The 22,549-nt window shown below is 37.6% G+C and overlaps 1 protein-coding gene across 2 annotated transcripts in view; it reads right to left on the reverse strand.

Annotated features, from left to right (window-relative positions):
• The window catches only part of MEGF10 (multiple EGF like domains 10), a 105,714-nt gene that overhangs the window by 42,209 nt on the left and 40,956 nt on the right, over positions 1-22,549 (reverse strand). For both annotated transcript variants that reach the window (XM_035569395.2, XM_035569396.2), the window contains 4 exons: positions 8,231-8,477; positions 7,499-7,619; positions 5,391-5,527; positions 1,893-2,105 (listed from right to left, as the gene is read on the reverse strand). In XM_035569395.2, coding sequence (XP_035425288.1) covers positions 1,893-2,105; positions 5,391-5,527; positions 7,499-7,619; positions 8,231-8,477 — 718 coding nt within the window. The remainder of the gene's footprint in view (positions 1-1,892; positions 2,106-5,390; positions 5,528-7,498; positions 7,620-8,230; positions 8,478-22,549) is intronic.

Here is a 22,549-nt window from a genome sequence, read left to right on the forward strand (position 1 = left end):
GGAACATGTCCACAAAGGAGCTTTCTCTTCCATTCTGTTCCTAAGATACCCTTTGATTTTTCTTATTCGGTGGTCTTAATCATTTCCTGACCTTAGGGGATGAAATGGATATGAAAAATACACTTGTAAAGTCATGAAAATTTTTGTTTTCCCCACTTTTATTATGCCTTTGCAAATGTGCTCCCACATCTAAAGTGCTGTTTTGATTTGTCATATGGAGGTTAAAATGTTCAAAAAAAGACCAACTAACCATGTGTTACTGTTTACAAGTGAACATTTGTGATCTGATTTGACCACAAGCTGTCTTGCAGCAGTATAAATGAAGAAACAGCTGTGTTGAACATGAATCAGAAGTAATCCCTGTAATATCAGAAATACGATACACGTAACGCATTCCTGTCAAACAAAGCTTCTGCAACAGTCTACAGACAAATTTTCAGGAACGCAGCTAACCATAATTCATAACACAATAGTATTCAGTCTGCTAGCATAATCTGAGAGCTGGACAGGTCAGCATTATAGTTCCATTTATTCTTGAATGCACTGCCAAGAGAATAAATGGCTTGATTTTATGTTGAAAACTCAGGTTTTTTTTTGTTTTGTTTTGTTTTGTTTTTTTCAAAAGGCTTTTCAAGTAAATGGGATAAACAGAAGTGCAAGCACACAACTGTGAAAGAGTATGAATGGAAAGTAAATTCAGTTTGCTGTCACACGGTTTGCCAGCAAAAGATATGTTGAACAACTCAGGCAATCCACAAAGTAATTTTTCACAGAGGCCTAGCAGGTATTTCCACATAAGTGCTTGAGTGTTTTAACATCGCTTTTAAATTCTGACTAAAGGTTTTTGTTTCATCTGTGAGGAAAATTGCATCTTGTATACAAAGTACAGCACCATTCTATGCAACAGTCAATGATTTCTGCAAATTTCTTCCACAACAGCTTTCAACAGCTGAACCTTACAGTATGCTCACAAAAGTTATATAAGGTACTGTGATTATTAATAAAGTCATGTATATAAACACATGCACAACAACCAAAGTATTTCATCAAAACAATTGTGTTTTGTTATAAGAAAAGAATTGTTCTATAAATATGTTGGCTTGCTTCAACTGACATTCCTCCTTCACAGCTGAAAGATTGTCTCTGAATAGCTAGTCTCTAGATTTTCATAACAGTATGTTCAAGCAGTGTGGAATCCACAAAGACATACAAAACTCAAAAATAGGATTCATTATCCCTGGATGAGGAGAGATGTTAGAAGGTAAGCCAACTGGAAAACTATTTTCATTTGATTTCTAGGGATCAGATTTTAAGCTGTTTCTAGAAAAAAATATTTAAGTGAAACAAACAAACAAAAAAGTGTTTCTGAAATCTAGATTTACAGTTGCTAGGACTTCAGAAATTTTTATTAAAAGAACCTACTTCAATTCTTATATACATATAGAGGGGGAGAAGAGGAGAAAGAGAAATGGATTCTCTTCTTATGCTGTATCTCTTAATGTGGTATCTCCATTGATTTCAATTCAGTTACTTCTCATTTACAATATGTGAGAATACTGGCTTCATATAGTGAACAATATAAAGATTTATTCATGTGGTAAATATAAACAAAGGTCATACTTTGCCTTATTTCATGAATCATTGATTGAATATGGAGGTTAATATTAAGATCAAATATAGTTGCAAGCACCAACATTCAGAAGGTCTGCATTGGTGTTTTCTTTCTTGACATGGTTAGAAAATACTAAGCATTCTCAGAAATCTTCAGCTGTTTCTGTTTGCATGAAAGTACATCAGGAAACATTTCTACGTCAGATTTTTATTTTTTTTTCCAGATTCTGATTTCTATGTCCTATGCATAGGACTAGCACGCTAAAACGTGTAAAGCCTACCTCCAGGTATTAGGCAAGTGGCAGGGACACTTTTTGTCACATTTGAGACCATAAACTCCCTCAGGGCAAAGCCTTGTTTCGCAACGCTCTCCAGTATATCCTGGTTCACAGAGACAAGCACCACTAATATGGTAGCATTTCCCACCATTCATACACTGGCAGGTCTCGGCACACCGTACTCCATAAGTCCCCACCGGACACTCATCTTGGCATCTGTGAGAAAAACAAACAAACAAAAATTAGGTTTACCTCCCATAAACTACAGTTCGGGGGGATTTATGGGAAATAGGGTTTATGAGGAATTTCTAACACAGGTCTAAAACTCGTCATAGCTAGAGCAGGAATTTATATAACATTATATTTAAAAGTGTCTGTCTCTTTGGCTTCCTTTGCTGCTCAGTAAGAAAGACTTTAGAACATTGCTTCTGCAGATTTCTCTGGAAAAGGTCTCCCTTCTCTCCAATAAAGGAGACAACATGCATATGCAGATGCAGACCACTGCATTTCTCATTCAAGAAACAGAACAAAAATGAATCCTCCAAAATTAGATCTTAGGTATGAAATGGAATAAATTGTCACTTTTTAAGTGTTCTGGATTCTCAACTTAGTAATACTGTGATCAGCCAGCAGACATCTGTGCCCCTGCACTCAGGCTCGGAGGTTCCCCAGCAACTGCTATCATCTGACTCCAAAGAGAGTATTTTCTAACTATGTTTGCAAATCTGTGAAGTTTCCAGAATACCTTTATTTTCAGAATTTTACACTAAACTTTTTTTTTGAGGTTGATTTTGTCCTTCAAAAACTCATAGAACAACATAGGAAAATCTTCAAGATCCCCAAATTCTTTCTTTCATCTGACTTTACTTACGTTCATATGTTAGAAAAAAAGCTGGGTTTAACCCATATGGAAGAGTAGTAATAATTTTTGTTGCTCCTTAAGCAGAATGTTTCCTAATAAAGACAGTTCTTCACCAAACCTTTCCCTTTCATTCACAGAGCTTTCAGAAGACAGATGTTTAAGTTAAGTTGTATTTCTTTAATGTTTTACATATTAAAGAAATTTAACTTAATTATCAGACTGCATGTTTAGATGTCCAGCCTGACTACTAAAAAATAATTTCTAATACCCCACTTCTGTAACTTCCAAATCAATTACTAAGGAGTTTCAAAAGTTCGTTTGGTTTCTAAAGTTCATAAAGTTCATTTGGTGATTTTCAGAAACACAATGCAAGTTTATTTTTTTCAGCTTTAACTGTCAATAGTTCTACAGCATAACTAAAGTTTCCAGCAATAAGTACACTTCAAATATTTTATATATGCATCAGGGTAGACCTCTCAGCTAAACATGTTCATGCCTCGGGGTCAGGGATGACAACATTTCATAGTTTACATGACACAGAAAATCCCCATATTCATCAATGTAAGCGTCCTATAAACTATGAATTATGTTTACCAGTCCACAGAAACAAAAAAAATAAAATGGTTAAATATCAAAGCTTCAGATCAGAACATGATGACACTGAAGGTCTGAGGTCTGCTGTCAATTTAGCATGGAATATCACACACATAACATCTTCTGCAATTTGGATGCCTGTAAAATATATCAAGTTACAGATCACTTGATAATATGGCACACTGTTAATGCTTTTATCAGATTATAACCTGCTCATTTCCCCAGTCTTATAAAAGAATCTCCCTGTTGGTCTCTTTCCATTTTTCTTATGCATTTTCTTATAGCATTTTTTTTTTGTAATTATTTTTTCTTTTATGGTTTACGGTTTATTTCAGGAAAGTTTCAAAGACTACTGTGATACAAGACACTGCAACATGTAACAATTTAGCAAAGCCCTCTGACTGAGGTAGAATAGGAAGAGGTGTTCATTTCACACTTCTGCAGTATTTGCCTCAAATTGATATAAATACCTTGAAACTTCTGGACAACACTATCCCTGCTCAGAGTGGAGCCAGCAATAAAATCCCTTTTACTTTAGAGCTGGAGCATTACACTAAAGTGGACAGCCCTGTCTCAGTCTTTCTTAATGTAGTTATACAAATAAAGGTGAGAATGAAATCTCTCCAAATGACAATCAATGACCCCAGGCAAATTGGACAAAATTTAACCTTCCTACTTCTTTTTAATTTCATCTTCTTCAGCTTCAAAAAGTTCTAGTTTAAGTTGCATTCCCTTGTGTTAATATGCCCTAGGAGTCCTCTGTTTCTTTCTGTTAGACCAAGTTCCAGGAGTCACTACCACACTGAAATCTCAAACACCATTAAGTTACAAACAAAAGTGAAGAATAGCTTAGCACCTTTAAAGATTGTCCTTTTTGCTGCTGGTATGTCCATGCAGCCAATGCCCACACAATTCTTTTAATACTTCCATCCCTTGCCAATCCATTGACGTGAAATAAGAACCAGCTGTCTACAGCCTTGCTTCTGTCCCATTCCTGCCCTTAGAGTATCTTGAAAAACGAAAGAATTGCAAATACAGCCTGTTTTGCAGGAAAGAGGGAGCTCAGACTTGCAAAATGGATCAAAATACTGCAACCTGTAAGGCATTTCAGACTACAGTCAGATTTTAATTCCAAGACATAAAATTTAACTGCTTTAAGAAACATCAGAGAGTGGTACGTGGATTCTCACATTGATACTCATTTGATTTCCCAGCTGAAATGTGTTTCTTTAAATGCATCTGCTACCTTCTGCACCGTTTCTTCACAGAAGCGAATTTAATTTTGGCAAGCTCTGGACTAATTGTGTCTCTTTTTCATGATTTTGTTTTCCCTTATGCCTGGCATGGCTCTCCCCATGTCCTGTGAACAGTTGCGTGGGAAGTGCATATAGTTATAATACCTACTATTGTTGGCAGAGATCCCCGGGACTGACCCCAGTGATTAAGCTACTGCTGACTTCAGCAAATGAGTTGTGTGCTATTTAAAATAAATGCAGGAAAGCACTTCTTTTATACCTTTTTCCTGCCTTCACAAATGATGTCTTGCTATGTTTTCATTTCTCTGACATCTACTAAAGATTTTTTAACAGCAAAGTCAGAAAATAATGTAGTTTCAGTACTTTGTTTGAATGGAATACTTTATGAGATAACTCTTCAGCATGCTCATTTTGAAGAGGAGCTGGATGAGCTTTCCTTCCTACTACCACTGCCAAACATCTGCACAAAACCAAGAGCTTCCCACCTTACCCCACAGCCCAAACTGCATTATTCTGCACAGCGCTCAAATGAAGACACACAGGATACTGGCAGCTCTTGTGACACAGCAGAAAAATCCTGAAACTGAGCAAATCTTCACAGAAGAGTAATCATATAGGCTTTTTTAACTTGTGACCCAGCGTCAGCTAAGCAACATGGCAAACATTTCACAAAACTCTTATTCATATCATGGGCATTCTCATTCATCTTTCTAACAGCTTCTTAATTTTCTCTGTTGTAGCAGACCCTTTGCAGTTTCAGCAGTCTCACAAAAAAAAATTTTTACTTACCGTTCCCCTGTGTAACCTGGGCTGCAGTGGCATTGACCTGTTGCTGAGTCACAGGTCCCTCCGTTGTGGCACTGACACTCCTGGGAACAGTTTTTCCCATAACGACCCTCAGGACAAGGCTGACCACAAACTGTGCCCTGTGTATACAGAAAAAAACAAAAAACAAACAAAAAAAAAACCTTAACATCAGGTTTGGAATTGCAGGTCAGATGGACAGTGAAGAAAGGTTTGTAATGAAGGAAGATCAAGATCATGTCACCCATCTAGTCCTGATCTTGGAAATGCCAGGCTCCTCTTCAGCTTTAAACACAGGGTACGCTTCAGCAATGTAGGAACAATCTTCTAGGATTTCCATTTTGCAGGCCAAAGCTCAGGGAAAACACTATCTCTAGGCAACAGTGAAAACACTCAGACATTTAAGACTAATTGATGTCAATCTCTTCCCAATTTCTTTATCAGGAGTAGTATACATCAAGACATCCAGAACTGCCCTCCAATGAATAGTGGCTTACAAATCTGTAATTACTCTAATGCCCCAATTATACTACTTCATGATCTTTTTTTTTTTCCTGACAAAAGGAAAAGCTCTTTAATTTCACTGAAAGCAGTATATATTAAAAGCTGAGGTAGGATTTCTGCTTCTTTTCCACAGGTTTTGAATTTCTGCACTGCTAATTACATCATTGGAATTAACTGCACCTATGTAGTGATAGGAGTATCAGACTTTAAGACTTTTAAGACGCTAATTCAAGAGAAGCAGATTTACAAGCATCTCAGACAAAAAATACACAGGAATTTTAGCAAACGTAAGATACTACAGAGCTTGTACCTGGCTTCTTCATGCCATCATTACATGAAAAGCAAAAAAGACTATGCTGACAAAATTGTGTTTCACAAAATTGAAAAATCTAAAACTAACAACAAGTTATGCTTAAATAACTACAATGGAAAATTAGTCAATGAGATACATAACGAGTAATTTATTAGTTAAGACACACACTGGTATAAAATTTCCATCACTTCTTCATAAGCTATATTGTTTTTTCCATTAGCTGCATTGAGGATAATAAAGAATGTAAAGAATTTATGCAAATATTTTGAGTATTTGCATAAATTTATCAATAATTTCTGTTCTTCTATCATGAAGAGGAATAAAAAGTAAAAATTACCATAATCCAAGCTAGGGAGACAGTAAACAGTGCTATTCAAACACACAAAGAGACATCATCCACTTTCTGAAAAGTTCTCTAGTTGGTGAAAAACTTACCCCCACCACAAAAGTCCTCATGTACTGTGAGATAATTAGAAGAACAATAAATGTGTTTTTTTACCCACCATGGAAATGTACATTAAAAAAAATTATTAATAAATACAATCGATAAATATTATCTGCAACTGTATTTTAAGAAAATAGTTGGGCTTTTATTACTTCCAACTTTTTGGTCATCTTCCAACTCCATTTTTTTTCCAACTCAGAATTGGCATGGCAGCCTTGTGGTAAGGGAGCCTACAGGCAAGCGAGGAATTTCATTTGTAGCTCAGAGGTCAATTCTTCTTTCCCTACCCACTGACAAAAGGGTAGGAAGTCTAAAGATAATGTCCAAGATCTGATGTTCTATTTCTGTCACCACCATTTAACCATTTAACATGGTACTTTGGTGTTTTCTTGGAAATGTATGCATACCATACACTTGAGAACAAATAAAAAATCCACCACAACCAATGAATAAATTTCAAAAAATTACCCTTTCTCTAGGGAGGTATCTAGGGAGATTATAATCTCCCTAAAGCATCAAATTATATCTAGAAATGAGCACCTTCTAGACCAAATTTAAAGGATATTGTCTCTTCATAGTGTGATTCATGTCCTTAGCATTCCAGAATCTTACATGGTTAAAAAGGCAGCACAGAACTGGAGGACTTTCAGTAACAGATGGTTTTGCAAGTATTTTATTCCAGTCCCTTAAGCTAAAATACACTTCTTATTACTCCTGGCTACAGGGAGACTGCATTTGCTATACTAATTGGCTATCCATTTCTGATGCTGCCTGAAATCTACAAATATGGAAATTTTATGGGGCCGTGTTGATTTCAGAAAGTGTTTTTACCATCCATCCTGACGGGCAGGCACACTCCCCGGTCACGTGGTGACAGATGCCTCCATTCTGGCAGGGGCACCTCTCCTCACACTGCGGCCCGTGCTTCCCAGGGGGACAGAGATCCTCACAGCTGGAGAGTTGGTGCACAACAGACAACTGTTACTTCAGCAGGTGCCCCAGTCTCCAGCCACCTCTTCATTTTTAATGCTATTGTTACATTTTCTAGCCAAAAGCATGCAACAGAAAGCAGTCCAAAATAAAGAGAAGCAAACTGAATATTCTATAGCATCCATGAAAATGCAAAACAAAACAAAAAAATACAACTAGGAAACAGACACAGCAATCTAGGCATTGTTTCTTCATAAACATGTTTTTTTCTGCAGTGGTTGGTGTTCATTCACTTCTGCTGACAAAGCTCAAAATATATTCTGCTAGGACAAAACCAAATCACTGTTTCAATGCAGTTTTCCAAACTTGTAGCCAAACAATCCTCATGGTTGTCATAAAGAAGCTCCTGCTGCTACTTTTTGTGGCTTTTACTTAGCAGTGCAGATCAAGAGGACTTGAGGATGCACTGAAATACGGTTTGCACAGCGGCCTCTCAGCCAGCCCTGCTTCTCTGTGTTACACAGCAGAACAAACACCAACTCAGTGGCAGAATTTACTCCAGACTTTATTTCTCCTGTTAGCACTATTTAAATCCTTAACCTTCCCCCAGGATATAATATGCCCTCTGCTTACAAGGCACCAGTGTATCCAGGAGGACATCTGCACTCTCCAGTCACATGGTCACAGGTGGCTCCATTTTGACACTGGCATTTTTGATGGCAGTCATTTCCATACGTCCCTTGGTCACAGCGCTCCTCGCAGCGCCAGCCTTTGAATCCCGAGGAACAGTGGCATGCTCCAGTGATGGGGTTGCATAAGGCTCCGTTTTTGCACTGGCAACGGCTGCTGCAGTGAGGTCCCCAGTGGTCAGGGTCACATGCTGAAAGGGCAGAAGTAACACTTTATAGCACTCTTGTAATAGCTCGTGGTAGAGCACTGAAGATACTATGAGTAAACCATAAAAAAAAAAAAATAAAAATAAAAAAGAAAAAAGAAAAAAAATTATAAACCAGAAATGGTTATGTGGTGCTTCCTCAGCTCCTTAATAGAAATTAACTACTTGGTGTTAAAACATCTGGATGTTACAGTTTTGGTTATCCAACGTGTTGTCACAATCACTCAAGTGCATCTTTTCTCGTCTGCCCCAATGCAGCCCATTAAACCCTACAATCAAACCAGGCAGGATATTTCAGCATCAAAAGAAAAAACACATTGTTTAGGAAGAAATTTTTCTTAAGTCAGAAACATGGGAATTCTGTAAATAGCCGGAAGATTAAGGTCACCCAGAGTTCAACAGGAATGTGCTAATCATATGGTCAAATGACCTGGTTTTATTTTTATGTTCTGTTGATAACAGCAATGCAACAGAAAAGCCTCAATTGCAGCTACTGGTAGTCTGGGCTCTCCCCTTGGTGACTGACAAGCATTGTTCTCCCCGTCTTCTCCTGGGGCAAAAAAGCCAGGCAGAGAACAGGCACGCTTTCCGAGAGTAAGACAACGTAATTCAAGACACATCCTCAGGGTAGGAATTATTGAGCTATGGGAGCTGTTCACTTAGGCTACACAAATAAAAAGGGATTAAGGTCTTTTAAAGAATCTTTTCCTTAAGATCTTTTTTTCCCCAGTAAAGGTCACAAGAATGCGCATGCTTAATGGCGATATTGGTAGCAACTAGACGCAAGAAAATGCAGAGCAACCTAAAGCATTGTATGTATTATAAGCACTCAGCAGTACTTTCAAACTGACAGAGTGACTGTCCATCTGATTACTGCCAAAGTTTCTCCATTTACCTATTTGAAGATGCTTATTTTCTGTTCTGAACTATACACACAACACACTGCTGTCTGTGGCACACAGCATGTCACAAGATGCCTTTACCCTTGATAACTCATGTTCATTCAAAACTTGTATATACTTATTTTCAATGTCTGCATGGAACAGAACATGTAATCTGCTTAATCAGTCCTCAAATTGTCCTCAGCAAACTAGATATTTGGAGATACATGTAAGGGCAGTGGGACTTCTGAGACAGTTTCTGATCCCTATACTTTTCTTTACTTAACAGATTAGTCTGGATTCAGATAACAGTCATCCTTCTGCTCCCAAACAAAATAGACAATTTCAATTTCAGTTATTCCTCATGGAATAATAATTAAAACAAAAAAAGAGGTCCTGAGATGTCTGATAAACAGAAGAATTCAGACTGACCAACAGATCATGGATGTTCCCGTGCAGAGCTCATTCTAGGGTGAACGTAGCCTGAACCCACCCTATAATATAAAGACACAACAGACAGTGTTTGGTTGAAAAATTCCAGCTTGTGCTCTTCCACCAACAGCTGGAAATGGTGGAGTCCAACACATAGCTGTTTGCAGAACCAGCACAATGAGTCTCAGAGCCATACAGACCAAAACCATCCACCACGCACCTGCCATTGCATCAGACACCCAGGCACGGAGATTGCCTTGCTAGAGACTGCCTCACTTGTGAAGCATAGGAGCCTTGTACCCCCTTGCTCTTTTTACAGCCCCATCCCCAGTCTGCCTCCCTCGATGCATCCTGCTGACACCTGCAGATTTACTGATGTTTGAGGTGAACGTGCTGTGTCTGTGAACTTGAACCTCTCTAGACTATTTTACTGCAAGAGCATGTACTGCACAGTACATAATAATTTATTAGTTTCCTGACGTGATCTTCACATTATGCTTGCAGGAAATCATTAAAATAAAAAGCATGGTATGGCTGCTAATAGAATTTCCAGTCTCATGACCATTCTCCTGGCAATGGCCAGGTGGGTAACAAATATTGGCTATGTAATTTTTCATTACATCACAACAGTGAAGCATCCCACCAGGATCATGATGGCCATACCATAGCGTGGCTGCACAACAGTCCATTATGCAAGCTCTGTCACCAGTGTAGTACCTAACTGTGAGTTACGGGCAGAGCTGTGGAGAAATTTGCAGGATTAATGGGAAAAAACAGTATTTTTGAATGAGACAGATAGATCATGTATTTTACCTCTATGTCCATTGACTGCTAATCAATAATGTTCCCCATAGGAAATTGAAGTGATTTGTCAGAAACTGATACGCAGTTTACTATTAAAAAAGAAAAGGGCAAAGGGTAGAAATGTTTTCTGTGGTGATTTCTGTTTATTTTTAATTAGTTATTAGAAGTTAATTTTACCAGCTACAATACCAGACTATTTCTGCTGCTTCCTAGTATTCAGAAACTGAGAAAGCTGGACTGGAAGTTGCACAGCTGCTAATCTGGTGGAATGGATAGTGTTTGTGCTAATGACTATCGTCAGGTTACAGACTGTCAGCTGGAGTTTAATCAGAATAGCTGCTCCACTGTCCTGACTGCACCAAGGTCACAGACACGCGCATATGCTAACACTACATGCACACACACACACCGAAGTGCCAGCTCCTGGCTTCTGAACAGAGCTGAGGTTGTACGTCATCTGTCTCAGCAGAGGGTATGCATGAAATAGAAGCAAAGTATAGGGAGAGGAATCCTCTCTTCAGAATGGTTTCAACAAACAGACAATGCATCTTAGCCCCACTAACTCCTGGGAACAGTCTCAATACTGCAGAAATGCAAAACCCAATCTGTAAACCGCAGTTAATTTGCTGTATTTCTCACATAGAACTTGCCAGATATTGCTGTTTTATGCAGAGTACCATTCTTACAAAGTCACTCTCCTTCCCCTTTTCACATATGTTGTATTCACCCCCACATTTTTCCAACTTAAACAGACAAGACAGCTAGCTGTAACGCTCACTACCAGTTTTTGTAGGAGATTCCCGGGATCCTCCCTACCTTCATCTTACACCACTGGGGAAAAAAGCATCAAAGGAAATGTTTAACAACACTGTGATATTGATGCCACATCTTGCTGCCGTTTTTCTTTTTATACATTATGTTCATCTGGGAGCGTCTTTTTAGCCTCCACGGTGCATGCAGTGCACGTCATACAGTGCTACAGATACCATAGAGAACTTTTCCTTCAAAAGGATGCTCAGTGAAAGCGAAAGCGTGCCTTTGGCAATAGGGACACCACATTGAATAAACCCTCCTGTAAAATAAGCAAGAATGGTTTGAAAATCTAAGATAATACAGTCTGCAGACATAAAGAAATGCTCTCTGAAACTGAGTGCCGAATGATGATTTTAGGAACAAGGAGAAGCTCAAGGATTCAAGTAAAAACAAAAAAACAAAAAAAAACCACTTTCAAGGAAAAAAAAATTAAAATCTGTGACGCAAATTGCTATAATTCTTGGGCCTTTTGTAGCATCTTTGAGAAATTAAAGTTGTGTATTTCCTATAACTTTAACTCACATAGTTACTATACGAGGCGAGATGTGGTTTTATGCAAATGGTTTCTGTGAGCGGCTGATGACTTGCAAATTTGGGTTCAGGGAGCCCTGACATTTTATATCACATAATATTGGTTTCTATAATAATTAGAAGCATATCTGAAAAAATTGGTAACTTCTTTCTGCTCCTTCTAAACAAAGATGTTTTAACAAAATGTGGTTGCATATTTGTCATTTTTTTGTCTTTTTTTTTTTAGTTGATTTCATTTCATTTTTAGTTGATTTCATTGAAAGGCAAAAAAAAACGTGAATGAGTAAGTATTCTCAACAAGCCTACCTTGATCACCTACAATTCTATGCTTCTGTAAAGAATGGCCCATAATGAGAACAAAATAAGGCTATCAAATCAAGTCAAAGAATATTTCAGAAGAAAATTCTCTTTAGAAACTCTGACTTACAACTACCTTTTAAGTATGCTATAGCTCCCTTTATAACATCACATTCAAGTCAGACAATGTTTTGTTTGTTTTGATATCTGACTTCCTTCTCCTTTAGTCTTTCTTTTTGGCTAATGGGGAGGTAAAAGGAAAAAAATCACAGCAAAACTTTACTTTTCTTACCATTGCTTTTTGCAGCGGTCCTACATGTAGCACCAAGATTTTATTTTAGTTTACATATCTTTGCTTTTGTACAGAAAAATGCTGTTGTGTGTTTCTGGATATACATAACATTGTTGCCAGAACAGAGGAGACCCTTACTGCACAGCAGTAGGCTATGGTATTGTTATGGTCTTTTAAAACAACTTAAAACAATATCCCCTTCCACAAGTGGCAGAGACATAGTAAACCACTCTCTCACTGCAAACACAATATTGTAAAGTACAAATTTAACATAAATAAACACTGGCAAATATGCAGAATTCCTCTCTCTCTGTCTCTTCAAAACGTCAGCAAAATTTCTTCATATATGTTCAAGGAATCACAGCCTTTTCTAAATGAAAGTTAATTTTCCTCGCTCCAGTATGGAAAAATAAAACTGAAGCTGCCTGTAATATCTGTGGCTGTCCTTTCTTCATTTCTAGGCTGCCACATCAAGGACAAGTCTAAATCTTTGCGCCTCCCTTTGCATCCCTCCATTGACTCTCAGATATCTATTGACTTGTCCTTACTTCATGGCCTCTCCGGTCTATCCCTCATCTATCATTTCTCATACAGTATCCAAATATCAACCACCACATTTACACTGTCCATGACATTAGCCCCTTTGTTACATTTTCAGACCATTGTCTTTCTTGCTTCTCAAGTTTCCTCTACTTGGCACAGCTTACCACAACCCCAAGCTATAAAACTGTCATGTTGCCCTTCTCCATGTCCCTACCTTATAACTCCTCCTTCCCATGAAGTCCACGAAAAGTAGATGTAAGCAGCAAGTACATTGAAATCTGCATCTGCCATGGTCATTTGTCAGTGTTGCTTCCTTCCTCGTCTCCTATGTGTTTTGAGCTTTGTGTTACTTCTTTTCCTTTCCTTTCCTTCAATGACAGGTTCTCTAGGACAGAAGCAACTTTCTATTCTGTATTTTTTCTTGTAGAAGGAGTCTAAGACTACCCTGCAGAAACAGACAAGACGTCCACAAGGGCTCCAGGAACCACCATCACCTACAACTAAGAGTACATCAACTGTAACATACCCTGTTTAAAAAGTATTCCAGTCTTTTGGAGCAGAGGATATAAATAAGAAAAGAGTAGCATTTCTAGGAGTGTCCACAGGTGATTTGCATTATTGGTGTTGGTTCACAAGAAACTCAACCTGAGCTGGCAATGTGCTCTTGCAGCCCAGAAAGCCAACCGTATCCTGGCTGCATCAAAAACAGTGTGGGCAGCAGGGCTGGGGAGGTGATTGTCCCCCTCTGCTCTGCTCTCGTGAGACCCCACCTGGAGCTCTGAGGCCCCCAGCACATGAAGGACATGGACCTGTTAGAGTGAGTCCAGAGGAGGGCCAGGAGGATGATCAAGAGTCTGGAGCAGCTCTCCTACAAAGACAGGCTGTGGGACTTGGGGTTGCTCAGCCTGAGAAGAGACGGCTCCAGGGAGATCTTGTAGTGGCCGTCCAGTACCTAAAAGGGGCGTAGTCCCCCTAAAGGGCAACTACAGGAAAACTGGGGAGGGACTTTTTGTCACGGAGTGAAGTGATAGGACAAGGGGGAATGGTGTTAAACTAAAAGAGGGAGATTTAAATTAGACATTAGGAAGATCTTCCCTACCCTGAGGGTGGTGAGGCACTGGCACAGAGAAGCTGTGGATGCCCATCCCTAGAAGTGTTCAAGGCCAGGTTGGATGGGGCATTGGACAACCCGATCTAGAGGAAGGGGTCCATGCCGGGGGGGGGGGGGAGGGGGGGGGGGGGAGGGGCTGGGAGGTGGGGAATTAGGTGGTCTTTAAAGTCCCTTCCAACCCAAACCATTCTATGACTCTGATTATCAGGGAATAACAGCTACTAACAGCCAAGAATAGACGATGTTAATGAAGCAGACTAACACTGAGAAAACTTTGATGTATCTAAAGGAGTAATCCACTGACAATCTGGCTGTCTTAAACCACTCAAAAGCTATCCATAGTTTTGAATTTGGAATAACTTCTTTTTCCTCAACTGCAGAAGTGAAAAAAATGCTTGTCTTAACCTAAATACATGTTAATAGAACTAATATCTCAGATATCCAGTATTAAGTAGAATCTGGTGGATCTCAGTAAGAAATTAACAACAAAACAGAATGACTTTTTATGAAGGCTGTGTTTCCATTCATAGGTGAAATAGCCACTCATCTCATCTATCCTTCTGATGACCTCAATAAAGAAACGCACACATACTTCCCTTTTCTCCATTAACAAGAGATGCCCTATCTAACTTCCAATTGTCAACAGGAAAAAGGAAATTCAGTTCTAATTCATGTGTTGCATACATGAACATGTGTTCACTCTTTTCCCCAAGGAGAGTGCCATAATTACAATATGAAGATTTGCAAAGACTTGGCATACACCATATTCCAGATTAAAATCTTGTCAGAAAATTAGATCAATAAACTTCTTGACAGGAAAGAATATATATTCTTGATGTAACAGCAGTCAGATCATATTTTATGTTAATACATGATGTAACTTTGGTCTATACAAAACTAAATGTGATAAGACTTTATGGATCCTCAATTACTCTTTGCTGATATGGACAGGAAAAGTCATAGCGATGCAGATGCTACTCTTAATGATCTTTATTTCTGAGCGTGTTTGTGTTTAGAACAATATCTGTTGATTCACTAAGCAAAAGCCATGACAAAAATATGAAAGTTGTCACTAACGTAAATCCAGCTCAACCTTACTGGAAAGTTTACAGAGCATTAAAACTATTCTCTGATACTATGCTTTGGTTAGCTGTGGATCTATACCGATGGCATTTTTTTCCCTTAGAACATTCCTGCAGGATAATTAATCTCCCAAGTGGAATTAAAACCAAATAAAATTCAAGTCCTGCTGATTCTGAAATCTATAAATAACCAAGTATGTTCAAACATTGACAAGATGCAATAAGCCCCTAGTGCCAACAACCTGTATGTCAGCCCAGATTGCAAGACAATAAACATGGAACATGACAAACAAAAATTTCAGAGATGAGTCTAAATGGCCAAAAAACAAAGCTGGCTATTCTGAATACAAGAATAAAAATATCCTCTAGAAAAGTTTCAAAGTCTGATTTAGTAAAAACATGAGATTATTCTCCATATATTTTTGGATATGCTGTTCTAGCCACCTCAGGATGTTATGAAAATTCATGCATGTACATATCAGAAGATAAATCTTTTCCTGCAAAGAATCACTTATAATAATTATAAAATATCATTGACTTTTACTAAAAGAGTTAGTATGCCTACAACCTAGACACAAAAATGCACAGTGTTTTTTTTTCTTTTTCTTTTTTTTTCAGAACACACTTTCTATTACATCTGAATTTCCTTTGAGTCTTTTGTTTCTATCTGATTTCATTTGGTATATTGAAGGCCTTTTACCCTGTGGCATATTTTTCATTCTTCCTTTTTGTTTTGTGCAAAAGAAAGGATTTTTATTCAAAATGCTAAGCTTTAATTTAATTTAGGGATTTTATTTTATTTTATTACTTTGTAAAAGCCTTTTGATCCGTGAAGCGGAAGAACAATGAAAATGTGTTTTTCAGATCCTATAAAAGACTGGAACTATATGCCTTTCACATGCCATAAATTTCAGAAGACTCTTTAAAGTGCTTTGGACATCAGAACACAAGTCTGGATAATGGCTAGGGAAAACACATACAGATGGCTCTTGGTGTTCAATTTACTTGGTACTGAGATAAAATGTGTTAAAAATAATCACTATTATAAGAAAAGTTACAAAAGATTGTATTGTATAAAATATATTGTTGTCCATGATTCTGATATTCCAGAGATCTCCATGTAGGACCATAAATTAGCCTTTTTCCTTTTTTTTTTTTCCCAATAACTTGAAGGTCATCTTAATTGTTAAGTTAGTAAAAAATGTTATACTTATCCTTCACGTGTTTGAAAACCTGCTAAATGAGCCAGTGACTAAATATATAAAACAGACTGAAAAGAAACCAGTACTAAAAATACTTCTGCATTGTTACTGGGGGGAAAAAAGAAAAAAGAAAAAAGAGGTTATCGAAGAAATCAACTCAGGTAAAACCACAAATACACTGAGTTTAAAAAATTGGTCAAAGACAAAATGAAAGGCTTCTCTGATCCAGATTTTTTTTACAAATGAATAAAACGATTGCCATTTACTTCAGCGCCTTTTTTCAGTAAATCTCAGTTTAAGTAAATTCTGTAACTGATAACTCAGTTTAGTAGAAAATACATTTTCGTTTATGCTTTCACTTCAAGACTGGAATGGTAATCCAGCACAAAAAATGAAGCATCCTATAAATCCTATCAATTTCCCTAAAACTTTGCAACTCACTTGCTTTATAGAAATGATCTTACACATAATAATAATATAATTTAAAATGCATTGTTGTACTCCAGAAAAGCACAGCTTCTGTGTAGCCCTGGGAATTTTGATATGACCTACCGTGGTGCCACTGTTTTGACTCCATTGACAAAGAACATGATGGCTACTTCCATTAATACCTGTTTTCCCTGTAAGCACCTGTCCTAACTTGCTGGTGGGTTGGTTTCTCATCCCAAAAATACTAGCCTTGTTAGAGGAGAAAATAAATTGTTCAGCTGGCAAAACTGCTATATCAGTTACGGAATTATAGAAGTTCCGCCTAAGGGAAGTGAAAACTATCGGAAGGATATGCATAATAGGAAAAATTTTAATTTAAGACTGTTTATGATGTTCTGTCACTTTTGCTAACACAATGCATTTACATGTGGCCATTCTGAAGTTGAGGGGCAGGAGGGGAGTTCTAAATTACTTGAATGAGCTAATTCTCTACATTTTCCATAAAAACAAATGGCTCTGCATCAGGACACTCTGCAGTTTCACTAGTGTGTTTAGCAGTTACTAAGTTCTGTGAATTAACCCTCTGTAGCACCAGCATGTGATTAAAACCAGAACTTATTCCTACTGCCTGTTGAATGGCTTAGAAAAATTAAGGAAGAACTAGGCTATGTGTATCTTGCAAGCTCTCAGTTAAAATGTTTTTGAGAAACAAAACAGAAAGCAATGCCTTAGAAGCATTCAAGATACACAAGTTGTGTTGTCAAGTGTATGAGATGCTCCTAGGCACCTTGCCTTGCACCTGGAATTTGGGGGCTGTTTTATTTGGGGTGCAAAGTTGTCTGCAGAAAACATTCACACATCCACCTCTTCAGGGTTAACGGATATTACAAGCTCCACTGAGAAACTGGCAGTGTCTGCAACTCACGTGAGTGTCTCACACAACCTATGCCAAGGGATCCAGTTTCTGCCATATTCTGCATCTGCCAAGTGCCATGAAGAAAACAGTGAGATTTTCATGGAATTAGTAAACTTTATAAACATCCACGAGAGTAAATGAAATCTGACAGTAGCAGAGCTACTGTACCTTTCCTTAACAGGTGCATTTAAAGGTACAAAGATGTTTTTCTGAGCTGACAGCTTTAAACACTCAGCTTGAAATACTAAAGAAAAAACCAAAGCTGTTCTTTTCTCATGTTTTATAAAACTCTGGAGCCAAATTGCTTAACGCCATAAAGCTACTTGTTCTACCTCCATGCCTTCGGACTATAGTCCCAATATTATTCTATTAATCACCAACAGAATTAAATTACAAATGAAAATCCAATGATTCAAACAAATCTGAGATTACACAACAGAACAGAAAGTGCATATTCATGCTTCCATAGACAATCTTAGCATACTTGTCATAAACCAAAATGGAATACACGCCATTCCCTTTTTGCCTTACTACTCAAGCCAGCTGGGGATTGGGAAGGCTATATTCCTTGCAGACATGCCAGTGAAATACTGATTTTGGCCTTTTGCCTCTGCTCCAGCTTATTCAGAAATTGTCCTATTGATTTTGAAGGAATTATTTGTGGACTACTGGGCATAAGAAGAAAAACAAAGTGAATGTCATGATTGCTTTACTGGGGATCCACATTAGGCTGCATATGTATCTAACTTGCACACACATTCAAAACTGATAATGAGGTCTGTATATTATGTATTACAGCAAAATACTGTTCCAATAGTGACAAAAGAAAATGGACAGAAAATGTAATCTACAAATGGAAAACAGTCTGATCTGCTCTACACGTCTAGATAGCCAGCTATCACTACTCTTAGCAACTTTTACAGATTTCTATACACAGCCCATAGTCAAAAATGTTCTTATAAATATAACAACCCAACCTGACGCATGCAATTTAAAAATCTGATACAATAATCTAGCTTAGAAGGGAAAAATTGGGCTTGGTTGGTTGATGTTTCGTTTCAATAAAATTTATTTGTTCACATTTTTCATCTACAAACATATCTATCTGTCTCCCTTTCTGAGTTTTGTCCTTCTCCCCAGGACCAATCAACTTACACTCCTGAAGTTCAAAAACACTTCAAAGTGGTGCTGAGAGTGTGCTGTTTGTGCTGATTGACTCACTTCAAGGTACAGATTCAACATGTCTTCTGTCCACTCATTTGTCATTAATCTGTCTACTGTGCTCAGTCAATAAATCTTTATTAGAATAACTTGTTTTTTATGACTTTTATCCTTCTGCTAGAATGGAAGTGTTCTGTAAATGAGTGACATCCCAATTCAAGTAGTTGTTTGTTTTTTTCAGATAGATGTATGTTAGCATCATCTCCTTCATCAATTCCCACTGAAATTCACTCCAAGCAAGTACCATCTAATGGGTTGTAATACCTTTAATTAGAAAAAAAAATGGCCTGAAGAAAAAAAAATACATTTCACAGAGGAAACATTCTCCAAGGAGATATTATTTAATTAGTCAAATTCATAAAACATGACCCACGTTCTACACACAGAAGAAAACATCCACTCATACGTTTTTCTTGGGTAGGATATAAGGTTTTCAGAAAGGCAGAGGATGTGAAGGCTGGAGAGATGAGGGTTAGGTAAGAAATAAGCACTGAATGAGGACAGCCTCAGAGACATTGATACAGTATTCTACTTAAATCTTTATCCCTCTTTCCCCTGAACTGAAAGCAGCAGCTGACCTAAGCTATTGGGATGTAAAGGTTGCCACAAAAGGAAATGAGAGTCTACCAAAAAGTTTATTCCCTGACAAGTTTATTAGACCATAGCATGTGGTGGTGTGCAAAGATAGGGGAGGAAGCTTAATTACCCAGCTTTTATTGTACAATAAACCAATTTAGTCCATGCAATTACTATCACTTTTAGAGAGAATATTACAGTGTTCAGGAAGCACTTGTCTGCAATTACCACCTAGTAATCCACTGTAACACAAAAGCCACAGCATATGGTTTAAAAAATTGTTTTAAACAAAGTGGGTAAATAGAACTGAGAAACAACAGATAAAATCAAGTATAGGGTGTGATTTTGCAGATGGACAGATGCTGCAACAGGTCAAACTGTGTTGTTCAGATACTTACAAATGAAATTCCTTTGTAAGGAGAATAATCAATCCCAATAGAGAAAGGTTCGTATTTTGGAAGAAAATCTTTAGTTCTGAAGTTTTATGAAAAGTTCTGTGCTTAGGTAGAAAACAGTTTTTTCCAAGGTATTTGTGTCCATGAAAATGAACAGAGTTCTAAATCTGAGAGTTTGGCTAGTGTCTCACACTTTGAGAATAGTCTCTCTCCTTCAGTCACACTCTTATTTGGTCATCAGTAACCACTACATGCCTTACAAAAGTACTGGCATGTCTTAACCATTGTTCCTTCTTCATTACTCAATTAAGTAATCAAGTGTTTATATGATGCACATTAATACAGTATGGCAATTCACATGTATTTTGCTTTAATTAATAACTTACTGTATCAACAGAAATGATTATAAAAATAAAGCTCTTTATTGTGCCTTTCTGTTACTAAAACTAATCAAGTCAGGGAGCAGGCAGAAAATACACTTAAAAGCAAAATGTGAAAATCTACACAGGGCAAGCAACAATAAAAGCCAGCGCCAGAGATTCAACTTACATTTCCAAGACCACTCTCTGCTCTACAATTTGATGTGATCTGCACTGTAGCTCTCAGACACATGGACAAGTAAATCACACATGGTTAGCAACAAACAGCAGCATTCACACTCAAAAGGACAATCTAGTGAAAGCAACATCTTACTTAAATTTGTCTGCATGGAATGGGACAAATTCCAAGCCAAATCTCCCAGTAACATATGAACAAAACTATCCCCCTTCTTAGCCTACCTCCCTTCTAGGGCCACACTAGCAATCTGAAACAAATTTCTGCAGTTCCAGTTAGCTCTAATGTCATGCAGAAGCCTTCAGAGGATCACAAAACTCTCAAGAGATCACACTGTTCAAAAGTGCTTGAACAAAGGCTCTTTCAGTTTTGGCCTGTTGTGTATTCACACCAGGAAGTATTTTTGCTATTGAGACTGCCGTGACAAGCAGTAAAAGGCAGTGAACTGAGGAAGAAGCACAGGAAAATAGCTGCACATGTATTCAGAATGAATTATACCAGACAGGTAAGGGAAATGGTCTCTACAAAATCCTGTGAGAGGAAGAATTATTTCCAAAGAGAGATTTAGAGATTCCTCTCTCATCAAAACTGCCCTTTCAGTGAGTTTCAAACTTTGAAATTTCAAAAAATAAAAGTATTTCCTCATTCTAGGTTGTACAGTGATACACATTTCTTTTGTACATTTGATTAGTTACAGAGGAGCTCAATTCATAAGGCTTTCAGAAAGAAAGATAACATTTTTTTGACAATCTCCTTTTACAATTCAGCACACTAGATTAAGATCAGCATTACCGTAACATTGCAATGCCAACTCTTTCCATTTTATGCCTTAAGCAAAATTTGCTGCTTCTTTAGAGCTGTTTATGAAAAGAAGCATTTGTAAGTACATACAAAGACTGTACACCAAATGTAATAATTTTAAAATAGCAAGTTCTTTTTCATGTAATTTATTAATTCTCTCTCTCTCATATTTCACAAAATACGCTGCCAAAGCAACACATGATCAGTTCCAGATGAAGAGTCACTAAAGTATCTTGCTAAAAAAAAAATCCATATTTTTATTAAGTGAAAAAAAGAGGGTGAAAATATAACCAAAATTATTTTTGTCCTGCTGATTATCTATGTTTTTCACAGTTGTTATTTTTTACAGGAATCCCATATTAAGTAAACTGGTAGCATAACAGCTATGCAAGACATATGCTCTGTGTTATGAATTATATTTTTATATGGTCTGTGAAATTTAGATTATAAACATTTCTTTTATTGTTGACTAAAAAAAATACATTCCTTTCAAATGGATAGTCATTAGCAGTGACCTACTTTGAACTTGACTGTAATGAAGTACGTGGTTTAGCGTTAGACTAAACATAACACTTCCAAAGACCTTATGAAGGAGAATAGAAAGACTGAATAAATAACCTGTTATAATGAGCAAAAATACAGAATTACTCTGAGAAACTCTATTTTGGGCAAAGGGAAAAAATAATTTGTGCAGACCATGAATTGTTTACCTTTGACAGATGAAGAGACAGTACACAAAGATGCCACTCCTACTATGGAGGGGTTTCTGCCCTCTGTCAAGACCCATTGTCTTATTACAGCCTGGCTCCTGGACTGCAGCACCTGGTTTCACATTCAGAGGGTCCAGAAAGTGGCAATGCCCAAAAACGTCATCCACTGCTATTACTTTAGTACTTCACACCATGGTTTTGCTATGTTCTTGTATCAAGCGTGTGATGGCCTCCACCTTCATAATTTCTTTATTAAGTATGACCACCAGCTGGCTGATGTGTGACTGAAGCCATACATCAACCAGGACACCATATCAAAGTGTCCCAGACTCCTCCTACATATGTCCTCGATACTCCTTTCTTGCTTCCCTTCTCTTCTGCACACACTCTCATGGCAAAGGGGAAGGAGAAGGTAGTTGGAGAAAGATGACTGAAGTGAGAGAGAAATGTAAAGAGACCGAGCAAA

Source organism: Cygnus atratus, chromosome Z (genome assembly GCF_013377495.2).
Source record: "Cygnus atratus isolate AKBS03 ecotype Queensland, Australia chromosome Z, CAtr_DNAZoo_HiC_assembly, whole genome shotgun sequence".
NCBI lineage: Eukaryota > Metazoa > Chordata > Aves > Anseriformes > Anatidae > Cygnus > Cygnus atratus.